Below are 24,324 nucleotides of genomic sequence, written 5' to 3'. Positions count from 1 at the left end.
TGAGGCAGACATGCACCCATAGGCCAGCGACGCACACCCTCCACCCAGAATAAACTTTTACATTTTTAATGGGTTGCTGCTGCCAACATCTTTCCGATGTCTTTGAAAAGATGGCGTCGACACAGGAGACAGCAAAGACTCTGGCAGCGTACTATCTTCTGTTATTACAACAATTTTCTGAAGACATCAACAGAAAGATGATTCATGGGGCATTTCTCATTTGTAAAATGGCCTCTGGTACCACGGTTTAAGAATTATGTACAAATTAGAGAACAGGACGGAGAGGGAGGAGCTAGGGGTCTTAGATGGAGGTTTGGAGGTCCTTAGGGCTGTCTCTTCCACATCATTGTTGTACACAAGGTAAAAACAATCAATACATATGCATACATCACTAAATACATGTTTAGGTCCTTTAATGTAAAGTTCTGGTCTCTTTTTCTTACCTGCATATAATCTTTGAATGTTGCCACATCCACAACGTCTGTTATTCTGTGCTTCTGATACTCTAGTTGATCACAAATTAATTGCTCATAATATGCACGGTGTCCCATCAACTTGCAAGCGTCGGTTGCAGCCTGTAAAATAGTTCATTGATGTGGATCAGAATAAACTATAGAAAAGATCTTGTGGCTCTGTCACCAATGCTACATCATAACAAAATATCAGGACCTAGATATGGTTCTGCTATTATAACTAGTAAGGGGCAGTTACGCATGACATCAGCTAGCTATTATAACATGTTTGAAGCCTCGGCAACCGACCTGAATGACTTGACAGACACTGTCACATCCTACATCAGCTACTGTGAGGACATGTGTGTACCTACCAAGACTTACCACATTTACAACAACAACAAACCCTGGTTCAATGCCCAGCTCAGGCAACTTCGTCGAGCCAAAGAGGAGGCCTATAGCAGCGGTGACAGAGCACTATACAACCGTACTAGGAACTCTCTGACTAAAGGAATCAGGCTAGCAAAAAAGCGGTTCTCGGACAAGCTGACAAACGATCTCTCCACCAATGACCCCGTATCTGTATGGAAAGGAATGCAATCCATAACCAACTATAGGAAAACATCAAAGTCCACCGCCATGCACCAAGACCTTGCAGATGAACTGAACCACTTTTATTGCAGGTTCGCAAAAGAAGTCCCCTGCAACTCAAACAATCACCTCTACGATGCCCCGAACACCGACAGCCAACCCCAGGCACTGCAAGTCACCCAAGAAGAGGTGGAGGCATTGTTCAAAAGGACCAAAACCAGGAAAGCTCCGGGTCCTGACGGAGTGTCACCATCTGCCCTAAGAGCATGTGCGGGTCAGCTCGCCCCCTTATTCACCAAGATCTTCAATAAATCGCTGGAGCTACAGAAAGTCCCTTCCTGCCTCAAAAGGTCTACTATAGTCCCGGTCCCCAAGAAACCCACTATCACGAACCTGAACGACTACAGGCCGATAGCACTGACGTCTGTGGTCATGAAAACGTTCGAGCGTCTGGTTTTGAATCACCTGAAAACTGTGACTGGCCCGCAACTGGACCCCCTGCAGTTCGCCTATCGCTCGAATCGGTGTGTCAAGGATGCAGTCAACCTGGGCCTGCACTACATTCTACAGCACCTAGACATTCCCGGTACCTACGCGAGGGTCCTGTTTGTCGATTTCAGCTCGGCATTCAATACAATTGTCCCCAGCATCCTCCACCCCAAATTACTTCGCCTAGGGGTCCCAGAAGCTACCTGTTCCTGGATAATAGACTTCCTGACAGATAGGACACAGGTGGTGAAAACGGGGGAATTCACCTCTCAAGCGCGGTCCATCAGTACAGGGGCCCCTCAGGGCTGTGTCCTCTCACCCCTGCTCTTCTCCCTGTACACAAATGACTGTACCTCAGAGGCGCAATCAGTAAGGATCATCAAATTCGCAGATGACACCACCGTCATCGGCCTCATCAAGGATGGGGACGAATCGGCCTATAGACGGGAAGTAGACCGGCTGGCCCAGTGGTGCATCCACAACAACCTTGACCTCAACCCCCTCAAAACTGTCGAGATGATAGTGGACTTCAGGAAGAAGTCATCTAGTGCACCTCCGCTAACGATTGCTGACAGTGTGGTATCGCTAGTGGACTCCTTCAAGTTTCTAGGGACCACAATCTCCAGGGACCTTAAATGGGGGTCCAACACTAACGCCACTGTTGGGAAAGCGCAGCAGAGGTTGTTCTTCCTCAGGCAACTAAGGAAGTTCAACATCCCACAGAAGCTCCTGCTCCTCTTCTACTCCGCGATTGTGGAGTCGGTACTGTGCTCCTCGATACTCGTATGGTACAGCTCCGCCAGCGCGAGGGACAGATGCAGGCTCCAAAAGGTGGTCAGAACCGCAGAGAAGATCATCGGGGCTGACCTTCCCTCAGTCCAGGACCTGTACTTGTCCAGAGCTAAAAAGCGGGCAATGAAGATAGTAAAAGACCAGCTACACCCCGGCCACAGCATGTTTAACTTGCTTCCTTCAGGCAGGCGTTACAGGGCTGTCCCCGCCAGATCCACCAGAAGCCTCAAAAGTTTCTTTCCCCAAGCTGTCCGCCTGCTGAACTCCTGAACATTGACTGACTAGACGTACATGTAACTCACTTGTGTCCCTACGGTACACCTATCTGTATGACTTTACTTGCCCCCCCCCCCCCCACACACACACCTGCTTACCTGTTACCTACTTGGCTGTTGTATAGCAAACCGAAGACAAATTCCTAGTATACGTAAGTATACCTGGCCAATAAAGCTGATTCTGATTCTGATTCCGGTTTACAGTGACTGGTTCATGTCTCTGCCCTCTGCTGTCTGTCTCGCCCATACCACTTATAGCTACACAGAAATGGCATTCACCACGGACTGCCTGTACTGTGGATGTCTGATAATGCTGCTGCCTTGTAATAACAGCATACACTTTCCTGTCCACCTGCTACAGCTGTTATTCTGCGTTCTTGTTCATAGCAGATGTTCCCCAAACATCTAAGATTGTAAACTCACCAGGGCAGGATCAGGTTTACCATGTTTCATACCACTTTAATCTTATGTGATCCCTCTTCCCATCCTTTTTCTTACTTTAATAATCTTCAACTGCACCAAATCCAGCAGTCTTCTGCCACCTGATACTTATTCCAGTGTCATCTACTGGTGTAGTTATGCTTAGTTGCCCTGTACTTGTCCTATATTGTCATCAACTGTAAGTTGCTGTTTTCCTGTTTTGATTATGTGCATATGTACTCTGTAATTGGGCGCTACCGAACCCTTGTGGCGCCATATAAATAAAGGATAATAATAATAATAATGTAGTGCACCCTAGATGGCTGCCTCGCCGGGCACTTTCAAGGACGTGACAACCAATCCATTGAAGTGGTGATGCAGGGGGTATCCTGTTGGATCTCTGTTCATTTTATCCATGCACGCCTTATTTCCATGAATTATTTGTTCACACATTGCAACATGGCTGCAGCGCCTGGTAGTATGTGTCAAATGAAGAATTCATGGTTACGAGGAACCTGCAAGGATCTCTCTTAATATTTTGATCTCTCCCATTGTGTGTCAGCAATTCCAGGCTTCACCTATTCTGCCCAATGTGATCCTGTGGACTGCGCCTAAAATGGCTGCCTCACCAGGGTCCTCTGTGGGTAGGATAAGTGATCCTGCAACTGGTGACCCAAAATGGCTGCCTCACCAGGGTCCTCTGTGGGTAGGATAAGTGATCCTGCAACTGGTGACCCAAAATGGCTGCCACGCCTTTGTCTTATCTCTATGGTCTCTTCTGATTTTCATGCAAATCCAAACCTTCCTAGTATGTTCATAGTTTCTGTCCTGTTTTGAAAATGTAACCTTCTGTGTCATATTCTTACAACCTGTAAAGCGCCTTGAGTCCTATTTTTAGAGAGAGAGCGCTATATAAATACAATTGTTACCATTATTAATATACATAATGTTTATTTTATAATTTTCTCAACATGACAGAGCTTTACAAATAAACAATATAGTATTGTTTATCCCTCACCACTTTATCTCTCCAAGCTTTGATAAATATCCTCTATAAAGTGTTAGATTAATTTCAGACTGGGACATTTTGAACCATCATTGGGGACTCATCCAGGGCATAACTACCAATCTGAAGCACTGTCCCTGCGCCTACTATACCTGAACATTTGAATTTACTTTTGGAAATGATTTTGAATTTCTGGGGATGCCTATCTTCACATGCCAACTGCACCAATGCTTCCTCACATTTTTATGTCTAGGATACCACCTCCAATTTACTTATCAATCATTCAGCCTTTCAACATCTCCCAGGTCATTTCTGAAAGTATTAGTAGTTCTATATGGTAAAACTGATTGCTGATAAAAGTGATGCAATCAAGTTGGAAAATGCCAGGTGTGTGAACTCTGACCCCTCCCACCTCAGTCAGTGATGTCACTTCCAGAGAGCTCTGGCATAACACACATCTACAGTCTACAATCACTTCAGTTATTTCCCATACTTATTCATCACAATGCCACCTCATGATAAAGACGGACACTCCTGATAATCACCCAATAACAACATCACAGCATTATCCACAACCAAAAATACATCACAGTATACTGTAGAAGAAAGGAAAAAAGGTACACAGGGATGCATAGGCCACATACACAAAGAAAAGACAGTCTGTGGAGGAGAAAAGGTGAGGATGTGCAAATAGTAAAGATGAACAGTGCAATAGTAAAGATGAGAATAGAAAATGTATAATGTTAAGGATTATCTATGTAATAAAATCAGGTGCTGATAAAACGTATGTAAACATGTTGGAACGCATGTGCAACTCACAACCCTGTCTCAGCCCCGAGCAATAATCCCCCCCCCTTCATCCCCTCCAAAAAAAGCAACATAATCACACTAGCCCACCATAAAGTTAAAAACACAGCACAGTCATGCAATCGTGAGCACTGGGTCTGCCGAGCACACACATTGCAGCCTGTCAGTGTGCCCACAGAGGAAAAAGCGATGAAGTCCAAAGAAAAAGAGATGGAAGAGAAGAGCAGGAAACTGGGGAAAGAGAGAAGCAGTTATGAAGGGGCAGGAGAGTGAGAGGGTGCAAGAGAGAGATAGAGTGGCAGGAAACAAAGAAAATGGGGATATAAAAAGGGGACAGAGTGTCAGAGTGATAAAGCAAAATAGAGACTAGGAGACACCTAGATGGGGAAGAGAGAGATGGAGGGAAAAAATAGGATTTTAATTACTTGCCGGTAAATCCTTTTCTCGTAGTCCGTAGAGGATGCTGGGGTCCATTTTAGTACCATGGGGTATAGACTGTTCCGCAGGAGCCTTTGGCACTTTAAGACTTTTCAATAGTGTGAATTGGCTCCTCCCTCTATGCCCCTCCTCCAGACCCCAGTATAGGAACTGTGCCCGAGGAGACGGTCATCTTTGAGAGAATAATTTATATTAAACTAGTGGTGAGATTCACACCAGCTCACACCATACAACAAACATGCCGCCAAACATGGCCTTCAACATAACCGATGCTAACGTGCATGTCTAACGTAACAGCAACAGCTGTAAAAACTTCTTAACACATGAGAACCTGTGTAGAAAGATAAAATGTAAAACTGCAGGAAAAATGGAGCACTGGGCGGGCGCCCAGCATCCTCTACGAACTACGAGAAAAGGATTTACCGGCAGGTAATTAAAATCCTATTTTCTCTTACGTCCTAGAGGATGCTGGGGTCCCTTTTAGTACCATGGGGATGTACCAAAGCTCCCAGTACGGGCAGGAGAGTGCTACTGTCCCTGCAGAACTGACTGACAAAACTTAAGGTCGTCAGCAGCCAAGGTATCAAACTTGTAGAACTTAGCAAACGTGTATGCCCCTGACCAAGTAGCAGCTCGGCAGATCTGTAATGCCGAGACACCCCGGGCAGCCGCCCAGGACGAACCCACTTTCCTAGTAGAGTGGGCTTTTATCGAAGTCGGTAACGGCAATCCTGCCGTGGAATGAGCGTGCCGAATGGTACCTTTGATCCAGCGCACAATAGTCTGCTTAGAAGCAGGACACCCAATCTTGTTGGGGTCATAGAGGACAAACAAAGATTCTGTTTTCCTTATTCGAGCTGTTCTTGTAAAATAAGTCCTCAACGCCCTCACGACATCCAGGGACTTGGAAACGGCTGAGGTGTCAGAAGCCACTGGCACCACCACTGATTAGTTGTTATGGAAAGAAGACACAACCTTAGGAAGAAAGTGCTGACGTGTTCTCAGTTCAGCCCTATCTTCATGAAATATCAAATAAGGTCTCTTGTGAGACAGAGCCCCTAACTCAGACACATGCCTGCCTGAAGCCAAGGCCAACAACATGACCACTTTCCAAGTAAAAAACTTCAACTCCACCTCATGTAGAGGCTCAAACCAGTCTGATTTAAGGAACTGCAACACTACATTTAGATCCCATGGCGCCGCAGGAGGCACAAAGGGAGGTTGGATGCGCAGAACTCCCTTCACAAACGTCTGGACCTCAGGAAGGTAAGCCAATTGTTTCTGAAAGAAAATAGACAAGGCCGAAATTTGGACCTTGATAGATCCTAATCTCAATCCAGCATCCACACCCGCCTGTAGAAATAGGAAAAGTCGTCCCAATTGAAACTCCACCACAGGAGACTTCTTGGATTCACACCAAGATACATATTTCCTCCAAATACGATGGTAATGTTTGAACGTTACCCCTTTCCTGGCCAGAATAAGTGTGGGAATGACTTCAGTAGGAATACCCTTACAGGCTAGGGCGCTCAACAGCCATTCCGTCAAACGCAGCTGCGGTAAGTCTTGATAAACTAACGGCCCCTGCTGAAGTAGGTCCTCACGAAGAGGAAGCGGCCGAGGATCTTCCAGTAGTAACTCCTGAAGATCTGGATACCTGGCTCTCCTTGGCCAGTCTGGGGCAATGAGGATTGCTCGAACCCTTGTTCTTCTGACAATCTTGAGAACTTTTGGAATTAGTGGAAGTGGAGGGAACAGATATACTGACTGAAACACCCACTGGGTCACCAGTGCGTCCACTGCTATTGCTTGTGGGTCTCTCGACCTGGAACAATATTTCTGAAGCTTCTTGTTGAAACGTGAAGCCATCATATCTACTTGAGGAACGCCACAACGACTTGCTACCTCCGCAAAGTCTTCTGGGTGGAGGCCCCATTCTCCTGGATGGAGATAGTGTCTGCTGAGGAAGTTTGCTTCCCAGTTGTCCACTCCCGGAATGAAAATTGCCGACAGAGCTTTTGCATGTCTTTCTGCCCAGAGGAGTATCTTTGTCACCTCTGCCATTGCCGCTCTGCTTTTTGTTTCGCCTTGACGGTTTATGTAAGCTACTGCTGTTGCATTGTCTGACTGGATCTGAATGGGACGACCTTGAAGAAGGTGTGCTGCTTGATGAAGGCTGTTGTACACAGCTCTCAATTCCAGAATGTTTATGTGAAGAAGAGTTTCCTGACTTGACCATCTTCCTTGGAAGCTTTCCCCTTGCGTGACTGCTCCCCAACCTCGGAGACTTGCATCTGTGGTCACCAGGATCCAGTTCTGAATCCCGAACCTGCGTCCCTCCAGGAAGTGAGAAATTTGTAGCCACCACAGGAGCGAAACTCTGGCTTTCGCTGACAAGATTATCCTTTGATGCATGTGGAGATGCGACCCGGACCACTTGTCCAGTAGGTCCCACTGGAAAACCCTGGCATGGAATCGGCCATATTGTAGCGCCTCGTAAGCTGCTACCATTTTCCCCAGCAGGCTAATGCACTGATGAATCGATACTTTTCGTGGTCTCAAAATTTGTTTGACCATGCTCTGGATCTCCTGAGCCTTTGGTAGAAATACTCTCTGTACCTTGGTGTCCAGTATCATTCCCAGAAATGATAACCTCATCATCGGTTCCAATTGTGATTTTGGAAAGTTGATGATCCAACCGTGCTGTTGAAGCACCGTCAAGGATAATGTTATGTTCTGGAGTAACTTGTCCCTGGATCTTGCTTTTATGAGGAGATCGTCCAAGTATGGAATTATGTTGACTCCTTGCTTGCGAAGGAGAACCATCATCTCCGCCATCACCTTGGTGAATATTCTCGGAGCCGTGGAGAGCCCGAACGGTAATGTTTGGAATTGGTAATGGCAATCATGAACCGCAAAATCTCAGGTATGCTTGATGTGGCGGGTAAATGGGGACATGCAAGTAAGCATCCTTGATGTCCACTGACACCAGAAATTCCTTTTCTTTCAAGCTGGAGATCACCGCTCTTAGGGACTCCCATCTTGAACTTGAACCTTTTCAAATAAAGATTCAGAGATTTTAGGTTTAAAATCGGTCTGACCGAGCCATCCGGCTTCGGCACCACAAACAGGCTTGAATAAAAGCCTTGGTTCTTTTGTTCGTCAGGAACCAAGGTAATTAACTTGTCTCGGCATAATTTGTGTATTGCATTCAGGACATTTGCGCTGACCTGAGCAGAAACTGGCAAGGCTGATTTGAAAAATCGGCATGGGGGAGGGTCTTGAAATTCCAACTTGTAACCTTGGGATACTATCTGTAATATCCAAGGATCCAGATTTGAGTGAACCCAGACCTGGCTGAAAAATATTAGACGTGCCCCCACCCGATCACAGTACCGCAGGAGAGCCCCAGCGTCCCCAGTTGCAGTCTTCTGCTCCTGGGAGCCTGATGGTGTTGTAGGTTTCCTACCTCTTCCTCTCCCTCTTCCTGCGAAGAAGGGGGTACCCTTTGCCTTTTTGTACTTGTTGGGCCGAAAGGACTGGATAGTTGGAGAATGATATACTTGTTTAGGTGGCGCAGCTGCCGACTGCAGAAATGCTGATTTGCCAGATGTAGTAGTTGATATCATGGCATCCAGCTTTTCCCCAAAGAGGGCCCCACCATTGTAGGGGAGCGCCTCAATATTTATTTTGGATTCTGCGTCAGCATTCCATTGGAGGATCCATAGTGCCCTGCGAGCTGAAATCGCCATAGCAGAAGCCCTTGAGCCCAGTAAGCCAACGTCCTTCATAGCCTCCACCAAGTAACCTGCAGAATCTTTGATATGACCTAGAATTAGAAGCATATCATCTTTATCGACCGTGTCAATATTAACAATCAAGTTGTCTGCCCACTTTTCCACTGCGTTACCTACCCACGCAGAAGCAATTGTGGGCCTGAGTAATGTACCCGTAGCAATATAGATGGACTTCTCTAATTTGCGGTCAGCAGGTTCTTTTAATGAAGCTGACCCTGGGGCAGGTAAAATAATTTTCTTCGACAACCTAGAGACTGATGTGTCTACCATTGGGGGCGACACCCACTTACACCTGTCCTCCTCAGGGAAAGTGTACGCCACCCGCAACCTCCTAGGAATAGCAAACTTCTTTTCCGGGTTAACCCAGGATTCCTCAAAGAATGCATTTAAGTCCTTAGACGGAGGAAAAGTCACCACCTGTTTCTTATTTAACTTAAAATAATCTTTTTCCTCAGGTGCAGGTGTTATGTCAGTAAATTCTAACACCTCTTTTATAGTGACTAGCATACATTGAATGCTCTTAGCCAGTTTGGGGTCTACCCCCCTCAAGTCCCCAGTGTCGACACCTCAGTGTCGGAATCTGTGTCAGTGTCCCTTAGCATAATTTGAGCCAGAGACCTTTTCTGGGAACTGGAGGGGTCCTGAGTGGATGACGTGGAGGGATCAGCAAACAGTGCATCCTCCACAGACTGTCTCCAGTACTTTGTCTGTTGTTCAGACTCAGAGAATTTCTTTGCCAGTTTAGACATATTACTCTGCAACTTTCTCACCCATACCGGCTCAGAACACTCTTGTGCCTCCAAAATGGGTTCCTCTGGGGAAGAACTTTCTCTAGACATGTTACACGCGTGTACAGTCACACCACTCACACACAGGGGAGCTATTGGGGACAGATCTACACTAATGTCTGTCAGAGGGACCCAGAGGGAATTGCCAGTCCACACCACACGCCCTATATGTATTATGTATTGCATACAATAAAGATATATATATATATATATATATATATATATATATATATATATATATATATATATATATAATATATATATACATATATACAACACAGCGCTTTTATCCAATATGAAGTCCTCAGACCTCAATACATTATGTGCTCCCCTCCCTCTATAACACCCTGGTACTTGTATCAGCGATGTGGGGAGAAGCAGCGTTCAGGATCAGCGCTCCGGCGTCTCTGTGAGGAGAAAATGCCGCCAATTGAGTGAAACTAGCAAGTCTGAGGAGAAGCCCCGCCCCCTGTAATGGCACAGTTCAACCTCAGCAAATACAATATTTATACTGGCAGGGGTATGTACACCAGCGGCTCCCATGTGTGTACTTTAGTGCCAGTGAGAGTAAGGATTTACCATGTCCCCCAGAGCGCCCCCACCCCCTTCCCCGTGCGCTCTGCACCCTGTGCTGAGAGACATGTTTGTGCGCAGCGTCCCGTGCTGCGCTGGTACCTTTATGCCGCCATGATTACCGGAGAACCCCTCTCTGCAGGTCTCCGGTAAATACTCACCATCCTTCTGACTTCTGGCTCTGTTAGGGGTTGGCGGCAGTGCTGTGGGAGTGAGCAGCAGCCAGGCAAGGGCTGTGTTCAGTACCCTTCAGGAGCTATTGGTGTCCTGTCAGCGGAAGCAGAGCCATTGAACTAATGGAGAAGTTGGTTCCTACTTCCCCCCCTAAGTCCCACGAAGCAGGGAAGCTGTTGCCAGCAGCTTCCCTGTAAAATAAAAAACCTAACAAAGTCTTTTTCAGCAAAACTCAGTAGAGCTTCACTGATGTGCAGCCAGTCTCCCGGGCACATTTTCTAAACTGGGGTCTGGAGGAGGGGCATAGAGGGAGGAGCCAGTTCACACTGCTGAAAAGTCTTAAAGTGCCAAAGGCTCCTGCGGAACCGTCTATAGCCCCCATGGTACTAAAATGGACCCCAGCATCCTCTAGGACGTAATAGAAATAGATAGATTATCATTCCCAGCAAGTCTCACCCAGCACCTTTGCAACAACTACTGTGAAGGACTGTCTAGAACTCATAGAGATGTTTTCCTATACTATAGGTATCCTACTATGGGTAAACTGGCATATCAGTAATCTACAAACAGAAGTACTCAATCAGTGGGATTACAGGACGGAGAAATTGGATCATCTTATAAAAATACTCGGAAATAAAAAGGTCTCTCAGTTGGTGGGTAGATCTGATTGTATAAGAAATGGGGGTATCCCTAACAGTGCATTCAAGCTCCAATGAGGGGGCTCATTTGAACAATAAAGTGATACAATGTGTGTGGCGTCACACGAAAATAGGATTTTAATACCTACCGGTAAATCCTTTTCTCTTAGTCCGTAGAGGATGCTGGGGTCACTTCAAGAACCATGGGGGTCCGCAGGAGACATGGGCACTTTAAGACTTTCAAATGGTGTGACCTGGCTCCTCCCGCTATGGCCCTCCTCCAGACTACAGTTTAAGGAACTGTGCCCAGGGAGACAGACATTTTGAGGAAAGGATTTATTGTTAAACCACGGTGAGCATCTTACCAGCTCACATCTCAAACATGCCGCAGAACGTGGCCTTCAACAGAACCCAAGTCAACGGCATGAAGAATGTGCAGCCATATGCTGACAAAAATCGTAACACAACCTGTGTGTAACCACAACCAATAACTGCAGATACAGTACGCACTGGGACGGGCGCCCAGCATCCTCTACGGACTAAGAGAAAAGGATTTACCGGTAGGTATTAAAATCCTATTTTCTTATACATCCTAGAGGATGCTGGGGTCACTTCAAGAACCATGGGGTTTATACCAAAGCTCCAGAACGGGCGGGAGAGTGCGGATGACTCTGCAGCACCGATTGACCAACTTAAGGTCTTCATCGGCCAAGGTGTCAAACTTGTAGGACTTTGCAAAATGTGTTTGACCCCGATCAAGTAGCTGCACGGCAAGTTGCTATGCCGAGACCCTCCCCGGACAGCCGTCCAGGATGAGCCCATCTATTCAGTAGAAAGCGCTTTCACCGATATCGGTAACGGCAAACCAGCCGTGGAATGAGCGTGCTGAATGGTGTACCGGATCCAGCATGCCATGATCTGCTTGGAAGCAGGACACCCAACCTTGTAGGGAGCATACAGGACAAACAGAGACTCTGTTTTCCAAATCTGAGCCGTTCTGATGACATAAATCTTCAACGCTCTGACCACATCCAGAAATTTTTACTGAGCGAAGGCATCAGTAGCCACTGGTCGATGTGGACAGAGGAAACCACCTTCGGTAGAAATTGCTGACGTGTCCTCAATTCAGCTCTATCTTCCAGGAAGATCAACTAAGGGCTCTTGAAAGACAAAACCACTAACTCAGACATCTGCCGTGCAGATGCGAAGGCCAATAGGCTGACCACTTTCCAAGTGAGGAATTTCAACTTCACCCTCAGTAAAGGTTCAAACAATGTGCTTGAAGGAACTGCAACACCACATTACGATCCCAAGGTGCCACCGAAGGCACAAATGAAAGTTGGACAAGGAACACGTCTTTCACGCAAACTGAACTTCCGTAAGGGAAGCTAATAGTTCCAGAAAGAAAATTTCCAATGCTGAAAACTGGACCCTAATGGAGTCCAACTGCAGTCTGTATTTCCCCCAGCCTGTAGGAAATGGAGAAAACGCCTTACTGAAACACCTCCGTTGAAACTGTCTTGGATTTACACTAAGACATATATTTTCTCCAAAAACGGTGGTAATGTCTAGACATTACTCCTTTCCTGGCCTGAACAAGAGTGGGGATGACTTCCTTGGGAATACCCTTTCGGGGTAGGATTCGGCGCTGAACAGTCATGGCGTCAAATGTAGCCGCGGCAAGTCTAGGTACACGCCTGGTACCTACCGTAGTAGGTCCTTGCGAAGAGGAAAAGGCCCAGGATATTTTAATATGCAACTTCTGAATATCTGAGCACCAAGCCCTCCTTGGCCAGTCTGGGGTAGTGAAAATTGCCCGAACCCTTGTTCTTCCTATTATCCCGAGAACTTTTGGGATCAGTGGAAGTGGAAGGAATACACTGACCGGAATAGTCACTGGGTTACCAGATCATTTATTGCTACTGCCTGAGGGTCTCTTGACCTGGACCAATTTTTTCTGAAGCTTCTCGTTGAGACGAGAAGTCCTCCTGTCCACTGGAGGCACTCCTCAAAGACTTGTCACCTCTGCGAAGACTTCTTGGTGGAGTTCCCACTCTCCCGGACAGAGATCGCGTCTGCTGAGGAACCATGTTTCCCAGTTGTCCACCGGAATGAAACTCGCCGACAGAGCCTTTACAGATTTTTCTGCCCAGAGGAGGATCTTCATTACCTCAGCCATCTCCGCTCTGCTTTTTTCTGTAACCTATCCAACTGGAGCTGTACGGGGTGATCTTGAAGAAGATGTACCTCCTGCTGAAGGCCGTCGTAAATGGCTCTCAATTCCAGCATAGTCATGTGAAGGCAGGCTTCCCGACTTTAGCATTTTTCTTGGAAGCTTTTCCCTTAAGTGACAGCTCCCCAGCCTCGGAGACTTGCATCCGGGGATACCAGGACCCAGTTCTGACCCCGAACCTACGTCCCTCTAGTAAGTGCGAGGTGTGGAGCCACCACAGGAGCAAAACCCTGGCTTTTGCCCACATGGATTATTCCGTGTATGTGTAGGTGGGAACCGGACGCCTCGTCCCCCAGGACCCACTAGAACACCTTGGCAAGGAACCTGCCAACTGAACGGCCTTGCAGGCCGCAACCATCCTTTCTAATGTATTGATGGATTGACACTCCAGCTGGTCTTGGAATTCGTATGACCAGACTCTGGATCTCCAGATCCTGTTCCACTGGAAGAAAACACTCTCTGTAGTATCTAGTATTATTCCCATAACCGACAACCGCGTCGGTGGGCCATCAGTGATTCTGGTAAGTTCAGGAGCCAACCCTGTCGTTGAAGAACTGTCAGGGAGAGTGCAACGTATTGCACCACCTGGCTTCTTGATCTCGCCGTTATCAGGAGATCTTTTCCGTACAGGATAAACGTGGCACCGTACTAGAGAAGGAAAACCATCATTACTGCCATCACCCTGGTGAAACTGGTAATGACCATCCTGAATAGCAAACCTCAGGTAAACTGATGCGGAGGAAAATGTAATTAGACCTCCTTTATTCTTCTTTAGATTGAATATCTTTAAATAGAAATGAAAGCAAGTCAGATTTTGGATTGGTCTGACCTAGCCGTCTGGCTACGGGAGCACGAAGAGGCTTGAATAACAGTCTTCTCCCTATTGTGACAGGGGACACCAGGACCATGACCTGATCCTGACACAACTCTTGTGTTGCGTCGCATACTCCCTCCCCGTCCGTAGAAGAATCGGTAATAATGAAAAAATGGTGAGGGAAAACGCCTGGAAACTCCAGTATGCACCCCTAGGACACTATTCGTAAACCCCACGGGTCCAAGTCCGTTCCAGGACCGACTTAAAAGATTTAGACGTGACCTCACCGGTGTGGGCTCCCTCAAGAGAGTCCCAGCGTCATGCAGTGGATCTGGCAGAAAACAGAGGATGAATTCTGCCCCTGTGATCTTGAAGAGGCTGCTGACCTCTTCCCTTTTCTCCTTCCCCTATCTGTAAAGAAAGAAGGGGGAATCCATACTACCGGGCTGACATGACTGCATCTGACAATTATGCGACATCATACGTTGTGAGGGAACATAGGCCCAGAAGGTATACCTACCCACGGCATCTGCCGAGATCAAATTAACTAGGTCGTCACCGAACCGGGCTTCACCTTCATCCGGAAGAGACTCCATATCTTCTCGGAGTCAACCACAGCATTCCATTTGTGAATACTCAACTCCCTCCTAGCCGAAACCATGGAATCAGCCCGCGGACCTAAGAGTCCTCTATCCCTTGCAGTCACACGAAAGCATGCTGCAGCGTCCTTGATACGACTCAACGTAAGGAGAATACCATCTCTCCCCAGGGTATTTATAACGGATGACCAGGCATCCGACCATTTTTGAATACTACTACTCCCCCTGTGCATGTAATGGCCAGGTCTAACTGACGTACGCGTGTACACATAACTAAAACATAACTAAAGCTTCCTACATACGATCCGCTGACTTCATGACAGGGCCCCATGCAAAACAGGGGCTGACACCCACTTTATTCTATCCGCGGCAGGAAAAGAATAAACAATCGGAATCCTCTTGAGGATTTGAAATCATCTTGACAGGCTGACCCAGACCTTCTTGAACAGAGCTTTCGGCACATGAAAATGAAGAATGGTACTTCAGCAGTATTATAAATACATATATACCTATTACATATATATATATATCAGTGGCGTGCGGTGAGGTCAGTGGCTGGTGAGGCATTACAGCCATAATGTCCGCCGAATCTGCCGATGACCCCTACCGCCGCCGAGCCAATGCCCGCTACTGCCCCTGAGTCGATCCCCGCTGCCACCGCCACCGGCTTACAAACTCGGCCACCATAAACTGACCCATCCCTCCGCCACTAATTTGCATCTCACTCCAATGCCGCCAATGCCCGCTGCCTGCCTCCTCATCATACTTGTGATATATTGTACATTTTTATAGAAAAAAAATGAGTGTTTGGTACTGGGAAGGGAGTGGGAGGAGGACATGAATGCAATTCTGTTGTCCAGGGCTTCCATTAACTTAATGGAGAAGGGTCTGAATGGGTAAAAAATTGAAAAAAAAAAAATGCGTGAGGTCCCGCCTCCTAAGTATAACCAGCCTCGGGCTCTTTGAGCCGGTCCTGGTTGTTTAAATACTGGGGAAAAATTGGACAGGGGTTCCCCGTATTTAGACAACCAGCACCGGGCTCTTAGTCCGGTCCTGGTTCCAAAAATACGGGGGACAAAAGATGTAGGGTTCCCCCGTATTTTTAAAACCAGCACCGGGCTCCACTAGCCAGGGACATAATGCCACAGCCGGGGGACACATTTACGTAGGTCCCTGCGGCCATGGCATTATCCCCCCAACTAGTCACCACTGGCCGGGGTTCCCTGGAGGAGTGGGGACCCCTTAAATCAAGGGGTCGTCCCCCCCTCCAGGCACCCAAGGGCCAGGGGTGAAGCCCGAGGCTGTCCACAGCACCCCTGGGCGGTGGGTGCCAGGCTGATAATCATGAGTGTTAAAAAAAGAATATTGTTTTTTGTTGTGGAACTACAAGGCCCAGAAAGCCTCCCCCGCTTGCTGGTACTTGGAGAACCTCAAGTACCAGCATTCGGGGAAATAAGGGGCTCGCTGGTACTTGTAGTTCTACAACAAAAAAAATACCCAAATAAAAACACAACACACACACCGTGAAAGTAAAATTTTATTATAACACACTTACACGCTCACACATACTTACCTACATCCCACGCCGAGAATCACGTCCACTTGTCCAGTAGAATCCTTATAGCGGACCTGTAAAAAATGAGAGATTACTTACCTACATCCCACGCCGAGAATCACGTCCACTTGTCCAGAATAATCAGAATCCAATACGGGTACCTGTAACAGTGCATGAAAAATAAGTAGTTACAGAGGGGGAAAAGGAGAGAGAGAGAGAGAGAGAGAGAGAGAGAACGAACAGCCGCACAAGAGAGAGGCTCACTTGTCGCTCTGGCCCGTTGCTTAGTAACGGGACGCCTGGCAGCAACAAGCAGTCTGAGAGACGGGATCTGGAGGCGGTCGGCTGCAGAGACGGACGGGATCTGGAGGCGGGCGGCCCAGTGGAGAGGTGAGCACTGCGGGGACATTTTACACAAAACAAATAGAAAACGAACTCACCCCTCACTCCTGCTTCAGCCCACGCCGGTCACAGCTGCCGGGTCCCGCCGTCTCTTCCGCCTCCAGCGTCGCGTGGGTGATTGGACAGCGGATCCAGCACTTGATCCGCTGCCCAATCACAGGTGCCTCGCTGACATGGGGGTGGTGTCCCTGTCAGCGAGGCACTTCTTTCAGTGCCGCTTTCCCTATCTATTTGAATGGGCTTATACAGCCCAGTGCTTGGCCTCGCCCCCCGCTCTGCCCCGTTCTCATTATCCACGGGAGGCACTGCTATCAGTGCCTCCCAAATGCATTTACATGCATCAAATTATTACAATTAAATAAAGAAGATACTTATGACACAGACTATGTGTCATAAGTATCTTCTTTGTATGATTGTAATAATTAATCACAGGGGAGGCACTGCCTCCCCTGCCTCCCCTGACTGCACGTCCCTGATATATATATATATATATATATATATATACACATACATACAAATATATATATATATATACACACACACACACACACACACACACACACACACACACACACACACACACACACACACACACATAGACCCCTTTGTTCGGAATAGCAGGGTCCACAGTGACGAATATATACATCCTTGTAATGTACTAATCATGAACCAAATGCTCCCTTTTTTTCTTCTTCGGATCTCATCAGGAAGCATTATGGTCAACACAGTAGTTAGCATCCGTGTCGGTATAAGGGAGTAGTAACTGGGCAAAATGACCTGTTTACGACCCCGAGGGTCTGAGGGAAACATAGGTATGACCAAGACATCCATAGAGATTCCTGTGTCTCTTACACTGAATTATTCAATCTTACTATATATACACTTATATACATAGCCCTTTTTTATATGCATCACATTAATATGCAATTTCTTTACCCAGTCATATATCTGAGGTGCCGACAGGGCCCCCCCCCCCCCCCCCCCGCGTCTGTGTCCCCAATACAGTTTTCACTTGTCCATCCACTTACATGTTGACTCACATGTATCAGGAGTCGGCCGTGCCTACAGGGTCACTCCAACGGCCTTTTGTGGGAAGCACCCCGCTTCAGACATGCCGACACACGTGTACCCAACATGACATAGAGACACAGACAGAGTTTGTCAGCTCATAACACAGCTCTTAATTAGCAGTTCTGAACATTAAAGAATGCCCCCAAACCTGCAGCTCTTTTATTACACATATATTTCACCATTTTACTGTGTGCCCCCCCCCCCCCCGTTTTGCACCCTGATACATTTAGTAGTGTGAGGAAGGACCAGTGTACAGCAAAAGAAAATGGCGCTGGCTGTGTGAGCTGTGAGGGCTAAGCTCCGCCCCCTACATGGCGCGCTTCAGCCCGCTCTTTTTCAACCAAATAATGCTGGCGGGGGTACGAATTTAGTGCCAAGGCACTTCAATATTACTCTGCCAGCCTTTAAAGAGGTGTTTTAATGCTACCCGGGGCGCCCCCCCCATGCCCTGCACCCTGCAGTGCCGCTGTGTGTGGGAGCATGGCGTGCAGCATGCGATCGCTGTGCGGTACCTCAGAAAGCCATCACTGAAGTCTTCTATCTTTTTCTACTCACCTGTCTTCTGACTTCTGGCTCTGCAAGGGGGGTGACGGCGGGCTCTGGGAGTGAATCCCTAGGCGTACCTAGTGTTCCAAACCCTCAGGAGCTAATGGTGTCCTGTAGCCAAAGAAGCAGAGCCTTTAAACTCACTAGAAGTAGGTCTGACTTCTCTTCCCTAAGTCCCACGATGCAGGGAGACTGTTGCCAGCAGTTCTCCCTGAAAATAAAAAACCTAACAAAGTATTTTCCGAGAAACTCAGTAGAGCTCCTGCCTGGGCACAGATCTAAACTGGAGTCTGGAGGAGGGGCATAGAGGGAGGAGCCAGGTCACACCATTTGGAAGTCTTAAAGTGCCCATGTCTCCTGCAGATCCCATCTATACCCCATGGTTCTTGAAGTGACCCCAGCATCCTCTAGGACGTATGAGAAAAGGAAGTTACATATAAACATTCTGTAAACCAAGCTGGTTTTGCCTTTAAAAAAAAAAAAGCCACTGTAGCCCCCCAGGCCCCCCCAGTCTACTCTGAAAATAGCAGACCAGGGGCCTCTTTGAGTGCGGGCCCATTGCACATATGCTGCCCAGAAGAGGACCATGCTTTTCTCTGTTCAGAGCACAGTGGGGGCCACATTGCCTAATGTGAGTGCCTCTAGGGACCCAGTAGTAGCACACCACCTACACCCACAGTTCCTCCAACACTGCAAATATAGTTGCATTGATTTACTGAAATGAAGGCAATTTATACGTCACCTCACTTGAAGGGTTAATTATTCTCTTCCCGCTGATGTATCGGCTGCCGTGGCCACCTGAACAGTGGAAGATCTTAAACACAATAAATGGTGGGAACTCATAACCAGCAAATCTGTAACAAACAAAAAAAACATATCACATTACACTGCATTTGTCATTGACATGAGTCTCACTGCAAAGATCTCCTAGAAGTTATTACAAATGTTCCTTTCTAATTGTCTTTTTTTAGTGACGACAAAGAATTTTGGTATTGTGCTTCAAAATGATAAATATTTATATACACTTTTTATTATTGTTATTATTATTGCTTATGTATATGGTGCCACACAGACTTCGGAGTGTCAGACAACACAGTGCATAAGTACAAAACGGTACAGACAAGAACATAACTTTATACAAAATTACATAATTGCAGTTCTCCGTTTACATAATTATATTATATATAAGTATTGAGGGGAGAAGGCCTGCTCGGGAGAGGAACTATTGATGGACACAAAGAGGGTGAAGGGAACAGAGATGAGGAGTGCAGAGGCTGGGGATTAGGTGTGGTAGGGTACAGCGAAGAAATTAGTTTTAAGGGCATGTTTGAAGACTGGGAACACGGAAGCCAGTCTGACAGGGCATCTAAGAACACTCCAGTGTAGGCAGCGGAACATGAAAAGACGTGAAGGTGAGGGTGGGTGGAGGCAATCAGGGCACAGGACAGAAGGTATTTCTTTGCAGACAGCAGTGGGTGAGAGGAACAGAGGGAGGGAGGGTGAGTGGAAAAGAAGCTGGAACTATAGGGGGAGCAATGTGATTGAGAGCTTTGAAGGTGAGAAAGGTTTGAACTGATTCTGAGCAGGACAGGGAGTCAGTGAAGTGACTGGCAGAGGGGGGCAGCAGAGACACAAAAATGAGACAGGCAACAGTCAGAGTTAAGGATATATTGAAGAGAGATTAGGTAAGAGATGGGAAGGCCAGAAAGGAGTAGATTACAGTAGTCAAGGTAAGAGATGAGAGCATGGAAAAATAAGATTTTAAACCTACCGGTAAATCTTTTTCTCCTAGTCCGTAGAGGATGCTGGGGACTCCGTATGGACCATGGGGTATAGACAGGCTCCGCAGGAGACATGGGCACTATAAAGAACTTTAGAATGGGTGTGCACTGGCTCCTCCCTCTATGCCCCTCCTCCAGACCTCAGTTAGAGAAACTGTGCCCAGAGGAGACGGACAGTACGAGGAAAGGATTTTGTTAATCTAAGGGCAAGATTCATACCAGCCCACACCACAGAGCCGGCCCTAACCAATATGATGCCCTAGGCAAAATTTTGACTGGTGCCCCCTAGCACCACCGCTGGTTCCGCCTCTGACCTTGCACCTCTTTTCCAGCACCATCACCCCTCACCTATAGCAGTCCTTATTTTGGTGTTTGTACCCCCTATATTTTAAATAGGAACAGTTCGCACATTTGGCGCACAGCCCAAAAAGGGTGTCTGTTTTTGCTGGCAAGGGGCATGGCCACACAATAGTAACCCCAATTCCAATTACGCCACGCAGTACTGCAACTTTATTCACATTTGATCAGGCGATAGTGTCCATAATTCATATTACATCCCACAGTAGTATCACTTTACCTTATAAACGTTACTCCTCACAGGAGAGCCCCTTATTCACATTACATCACACTGAATTGCTCCTTATTCACATTACACCACACTCTATTGCTCTTTATGCACATTAGATGACACAGTAGTGCCCTTTCTATACGCAACGCCACATAGTAGAGCACCTTATACACATAATGCCACACATTAGTAATGCATGTATACACCTAATTACACACAGTAATGCCCCTTACACATATGAGACACCTTATTAATGTCCTTATAAACATAATGCGCCTAACCCATTATGACAGCCTTTATTAATGCCCTTTTATACATAATGTCTCTTACACATATGCCGCACATTATTAATATCCTTATGCACATAATGACACACATAGTGTCCCCTACACATTTGCTGCACATTATTAGTGCCCCTATACACATAATGACACACATACAGTAGTACCCTGTTACACATATGCCGCACATTATTAATGCCCTTATACACATAATGACACACATAGTGCCCCTTACACATATGTTGCACATTATTAATGCATTTTTACATGACACACATAATGCTCCTTACACATATTCCGAACACTACTGCACAACCAACCCACCTGCACACAGCACTCACACTGCCACTAACACTGTGACCTCTGCCTCTGCTTGGATACAGATGTGTCCTCATAAATCTTGCCTCAATGCTAACGTCGGGCACTTTTTTTTTAATGAAAATGCATCTTATTTGCATTGCTATGTGGCTAGGATGCACAAGCAGCTTCTGCTGATTAAAATGATACGCAGCATGCCTATATACTGTGTGAAACTGTGGCTGTATCTGCATATGAAATGCTACACACAGAATATAGGCATGCCGCATATCATTTTAATCAGCAGAAGCTGCTGATGCCCCTAGGCATATCAAATGCCCTAGGCAATTGCCTAGTTTGCCTATGCCTAAGGCCGGCTCTGCCACACCATCCACACCGTACAACTTGGAACATACAAACCAGTTAACAGTATGAAACAAAACAGCATCAGCCCGAGACTGATCCAAACTGTAACATAACCCTTATGTAAGCAAAAACTATATACAAGTCTTGCAGAAATTTGTCCGCACTGGGACGGGCGCCCAGCATCCTCTACGGACTGGGAGAAAAAGATTTACCGGTAGGTTTAAAATCTTATTTTCACTTACGTCCTAGAGGATGCTGGGGACTCCGTAAGGACCATGGGGATTATACCAAAGCTCCAGACCGGGCGGGAGAGTGCGGATGACTTTGCAGCACCAATTGAGCAAACAGTAGGTCCTCATCAGCCAGGGTATCAAACTTGTAGAACTTTGCAAAAGTGTTTGACCCCGACCATGTCGCCGCTCGGCAAAGCTGTAATGCCGAGACGCCTCGGGCAGCCGCCCAAGAAGAGCCCACCTTCCTAGTGGAATGGGCCTTTACCGAATTTGGTAACGGCAATCCAGCCGTAGAATGAGCCTGCTGAATCGTGTTACAGATCCAGCGAGCAATAGTCTGCTTAGAAGCAGGAGCGCCAACCTTGTTGGCTGCATACAGGACAAACAGAGCCTCTCTTTTCCTAACCCGAGCCGTCCTGGCTACATAAATTTTCAAGGCCCTGACTATATCAAGGGACTTGGAATCCTCCAAGTCCCCAGTAGCCACAGGCACCACAATAGGTTGGTTCATATGAAACGATGAAACCACCTTAGGCAAAAATTGAGGACGAGGCCGCAATTCTGCTCTATCCACATGGAAAATCAGATAGGGGCTTTTTTGAGACAAAGCCGCCAATTCAGACACCCGCCTTGCAGATGCCAAGGCCAACAACATGACCACCTTCCAAGTGAGAAATTTTAATTCCACCATTTGAAGAGGCTCAAACCAGTGAGATTTCAGGAACTGTAACACCACGTTAAGGTCCCTTGGTGCCACTGGAGGCACAAAAGGAGGCTGGATGTGCAGCACTCCCTTTACAAAAGTCTGGACTTCTGGGAGAGAAGCCAATTCCTTCTGAAAGAAAATTGATAGGGACGAAATCTGTACCTTAATGGAGCCTAATTTTAGGCCCATATCCACTCCTGTCTGTAGAAAGTGGAGAAAACGGCCCAGATGGAAATCTTCCACAGGAGCATTCTTGGCTTCACACCAAGATACATACTTTCTCCAGATACGGTGATAATGCTTCGCCGTCAACTCCTTCCTAGCCCTTATCAGAGTAGGGATGACTTCTTCCGGAATGCCTTTACCAGGTAGGATTCGGCGTTCAACCGCCATGCCGTCAAACACAACCACGGTAAGTCTTGGAACAGACAGGGCCCCTGTTGCAACAGGTCCTCTCTGAGAGGAAGAGGCCACGGATCTTCTGTGAGCATTTCCTGAAGATCTGAATACCAGGCCCTGCGAGGCCAATCTGGAACAATGAGTATTGTTTGCACTCTTTTTCGTCTTATGATTCTCAATATTTTTGAGATGAGTGGAAGAGGAGGGAACACATAGACCGACTGAAACACCCACGGTGTCACCAGGGCGTCCACTGCTACTGCCTGAGGGTCCCTTGACCTGGCACAATACCTCCGAAGCATCTTGTTTAGGTGTGACGCCATCATGTCTATTTGAGGAAGTCCCCAATGACTTGTTATCTCTGCAAAAACTTCTTGATGAAGTCCCCACTCCCCTGGATGGAGATCGTGTCTGCTGAGGAAGTCTGCTTCCCAGTTGTCTACTCCCGGAATGAAGACTGCTATCAAAGCGCTTACATGATTTTTCTGCCCAGCGAAGAATCCTGGTGGCTTCCGCCATCGCCACTCTGCTCCTTGTTCTGCCTTGGCGGTTTACATGAGCCACGGCTGTGACGTTGTCTGACTGAATCAGAACCGGTAGGTCGCGAAGAAGATTCTCCGCTTGACGCAGGCCGTTGTATTCCTCAATTCCAGTACGTTGATGTGTAGACAAGCCTCCTGGCTTGACCATAGTCCCTGGAAGTTTCTTCCTTGTGTGACTGCTCCCCATCCTCGGAGGCTCGCATCCGTGGTCACCAGAACCCAGTCCTGAATGCCGAACCTGCGACCCTCTAGAATGTGAGCACTCTGCAGCCACCACAGGAGAGACACCCTGGCCCTGGAGGACAGGCTGATTTTTTTAATGAATGTGCAGATGGGACCCGGACCACTTGTCCAGAAGGCCCCACTGAAAAGTCCTCGCATGAAACTTGCCGAAGGGAATGGCCTCGTAGGACGCCACCATTTTTCACAGTACTCGAGTGCATTGATGGACCGACACACTTTTCGGTTTCAACAAGTCTCTGACCATGTTCTGGAGTTCCTGGGCTTTTTCCATCGGGAGAAAACCCCTCCTTTGTACCGTGTCCAGAATCATGCCCAAGAAAGTCAACCGGGTCGTTGGAACCAACTGTGACTTTGGTAGATTGAGAATCCAGCCGTGTTGCTGCAGCACTCTTAGGGAGAGCGACACGCTTTGTAGCAACTGTTCTCTCGATCTCGCTTTTATCAGGAG

The 24,324-nt window shown here is 47.2% G+C and overlaps 1 protein-coding gene across 1 annotated transcript in view; it reads right to left on the bottom strand.

Annotated features, from left to right (window-relative positions):
* C2HXorf58 (chromosome 2 CXorf58 homolog) overlaps positions 1-24,324 on the bottom strand; it is a 98,218-nt gene that overhangs the window by 15,066 nt on the left and 58,828 nt on the right. The window contains exons 6-7 of the mRNA XM_063956229.1: positions 19,203-19,314; positions 444-575 (exon numbers count right to left, since the gene is read on the bottom strand). Coding sequence (XP_063812299.1) covers positions 444-575; positions 19,203-19,314 — 244 coding nt within the window. The remainder of the gene's footprint in view (positions 1-443; positions 576-19,202; positions 19,315-24,324) is intronic.

The sequence above is a fragment of the Pseudophryne corroboree genome, chromosome 2 (genome assembly GCF_028390025.1).
Source record: "Pseudophryne corroboree isolate aPseCor3 chromosome 2, aPseCor3.hap2, whole genome shotgun sequence".
Classification (NCBI taxonomy): domain Eukaryota; kingdom Metazoa; phylum Chordata; class Amphibia; order Anura; family Myobatrachidae; genus Pseudophryne; species Pseudophryne corroboree.
Note: the sequence above shows the minus strand (reverse complement) of the source record. Positions and strands in the feature narration are given on the sequence as shown.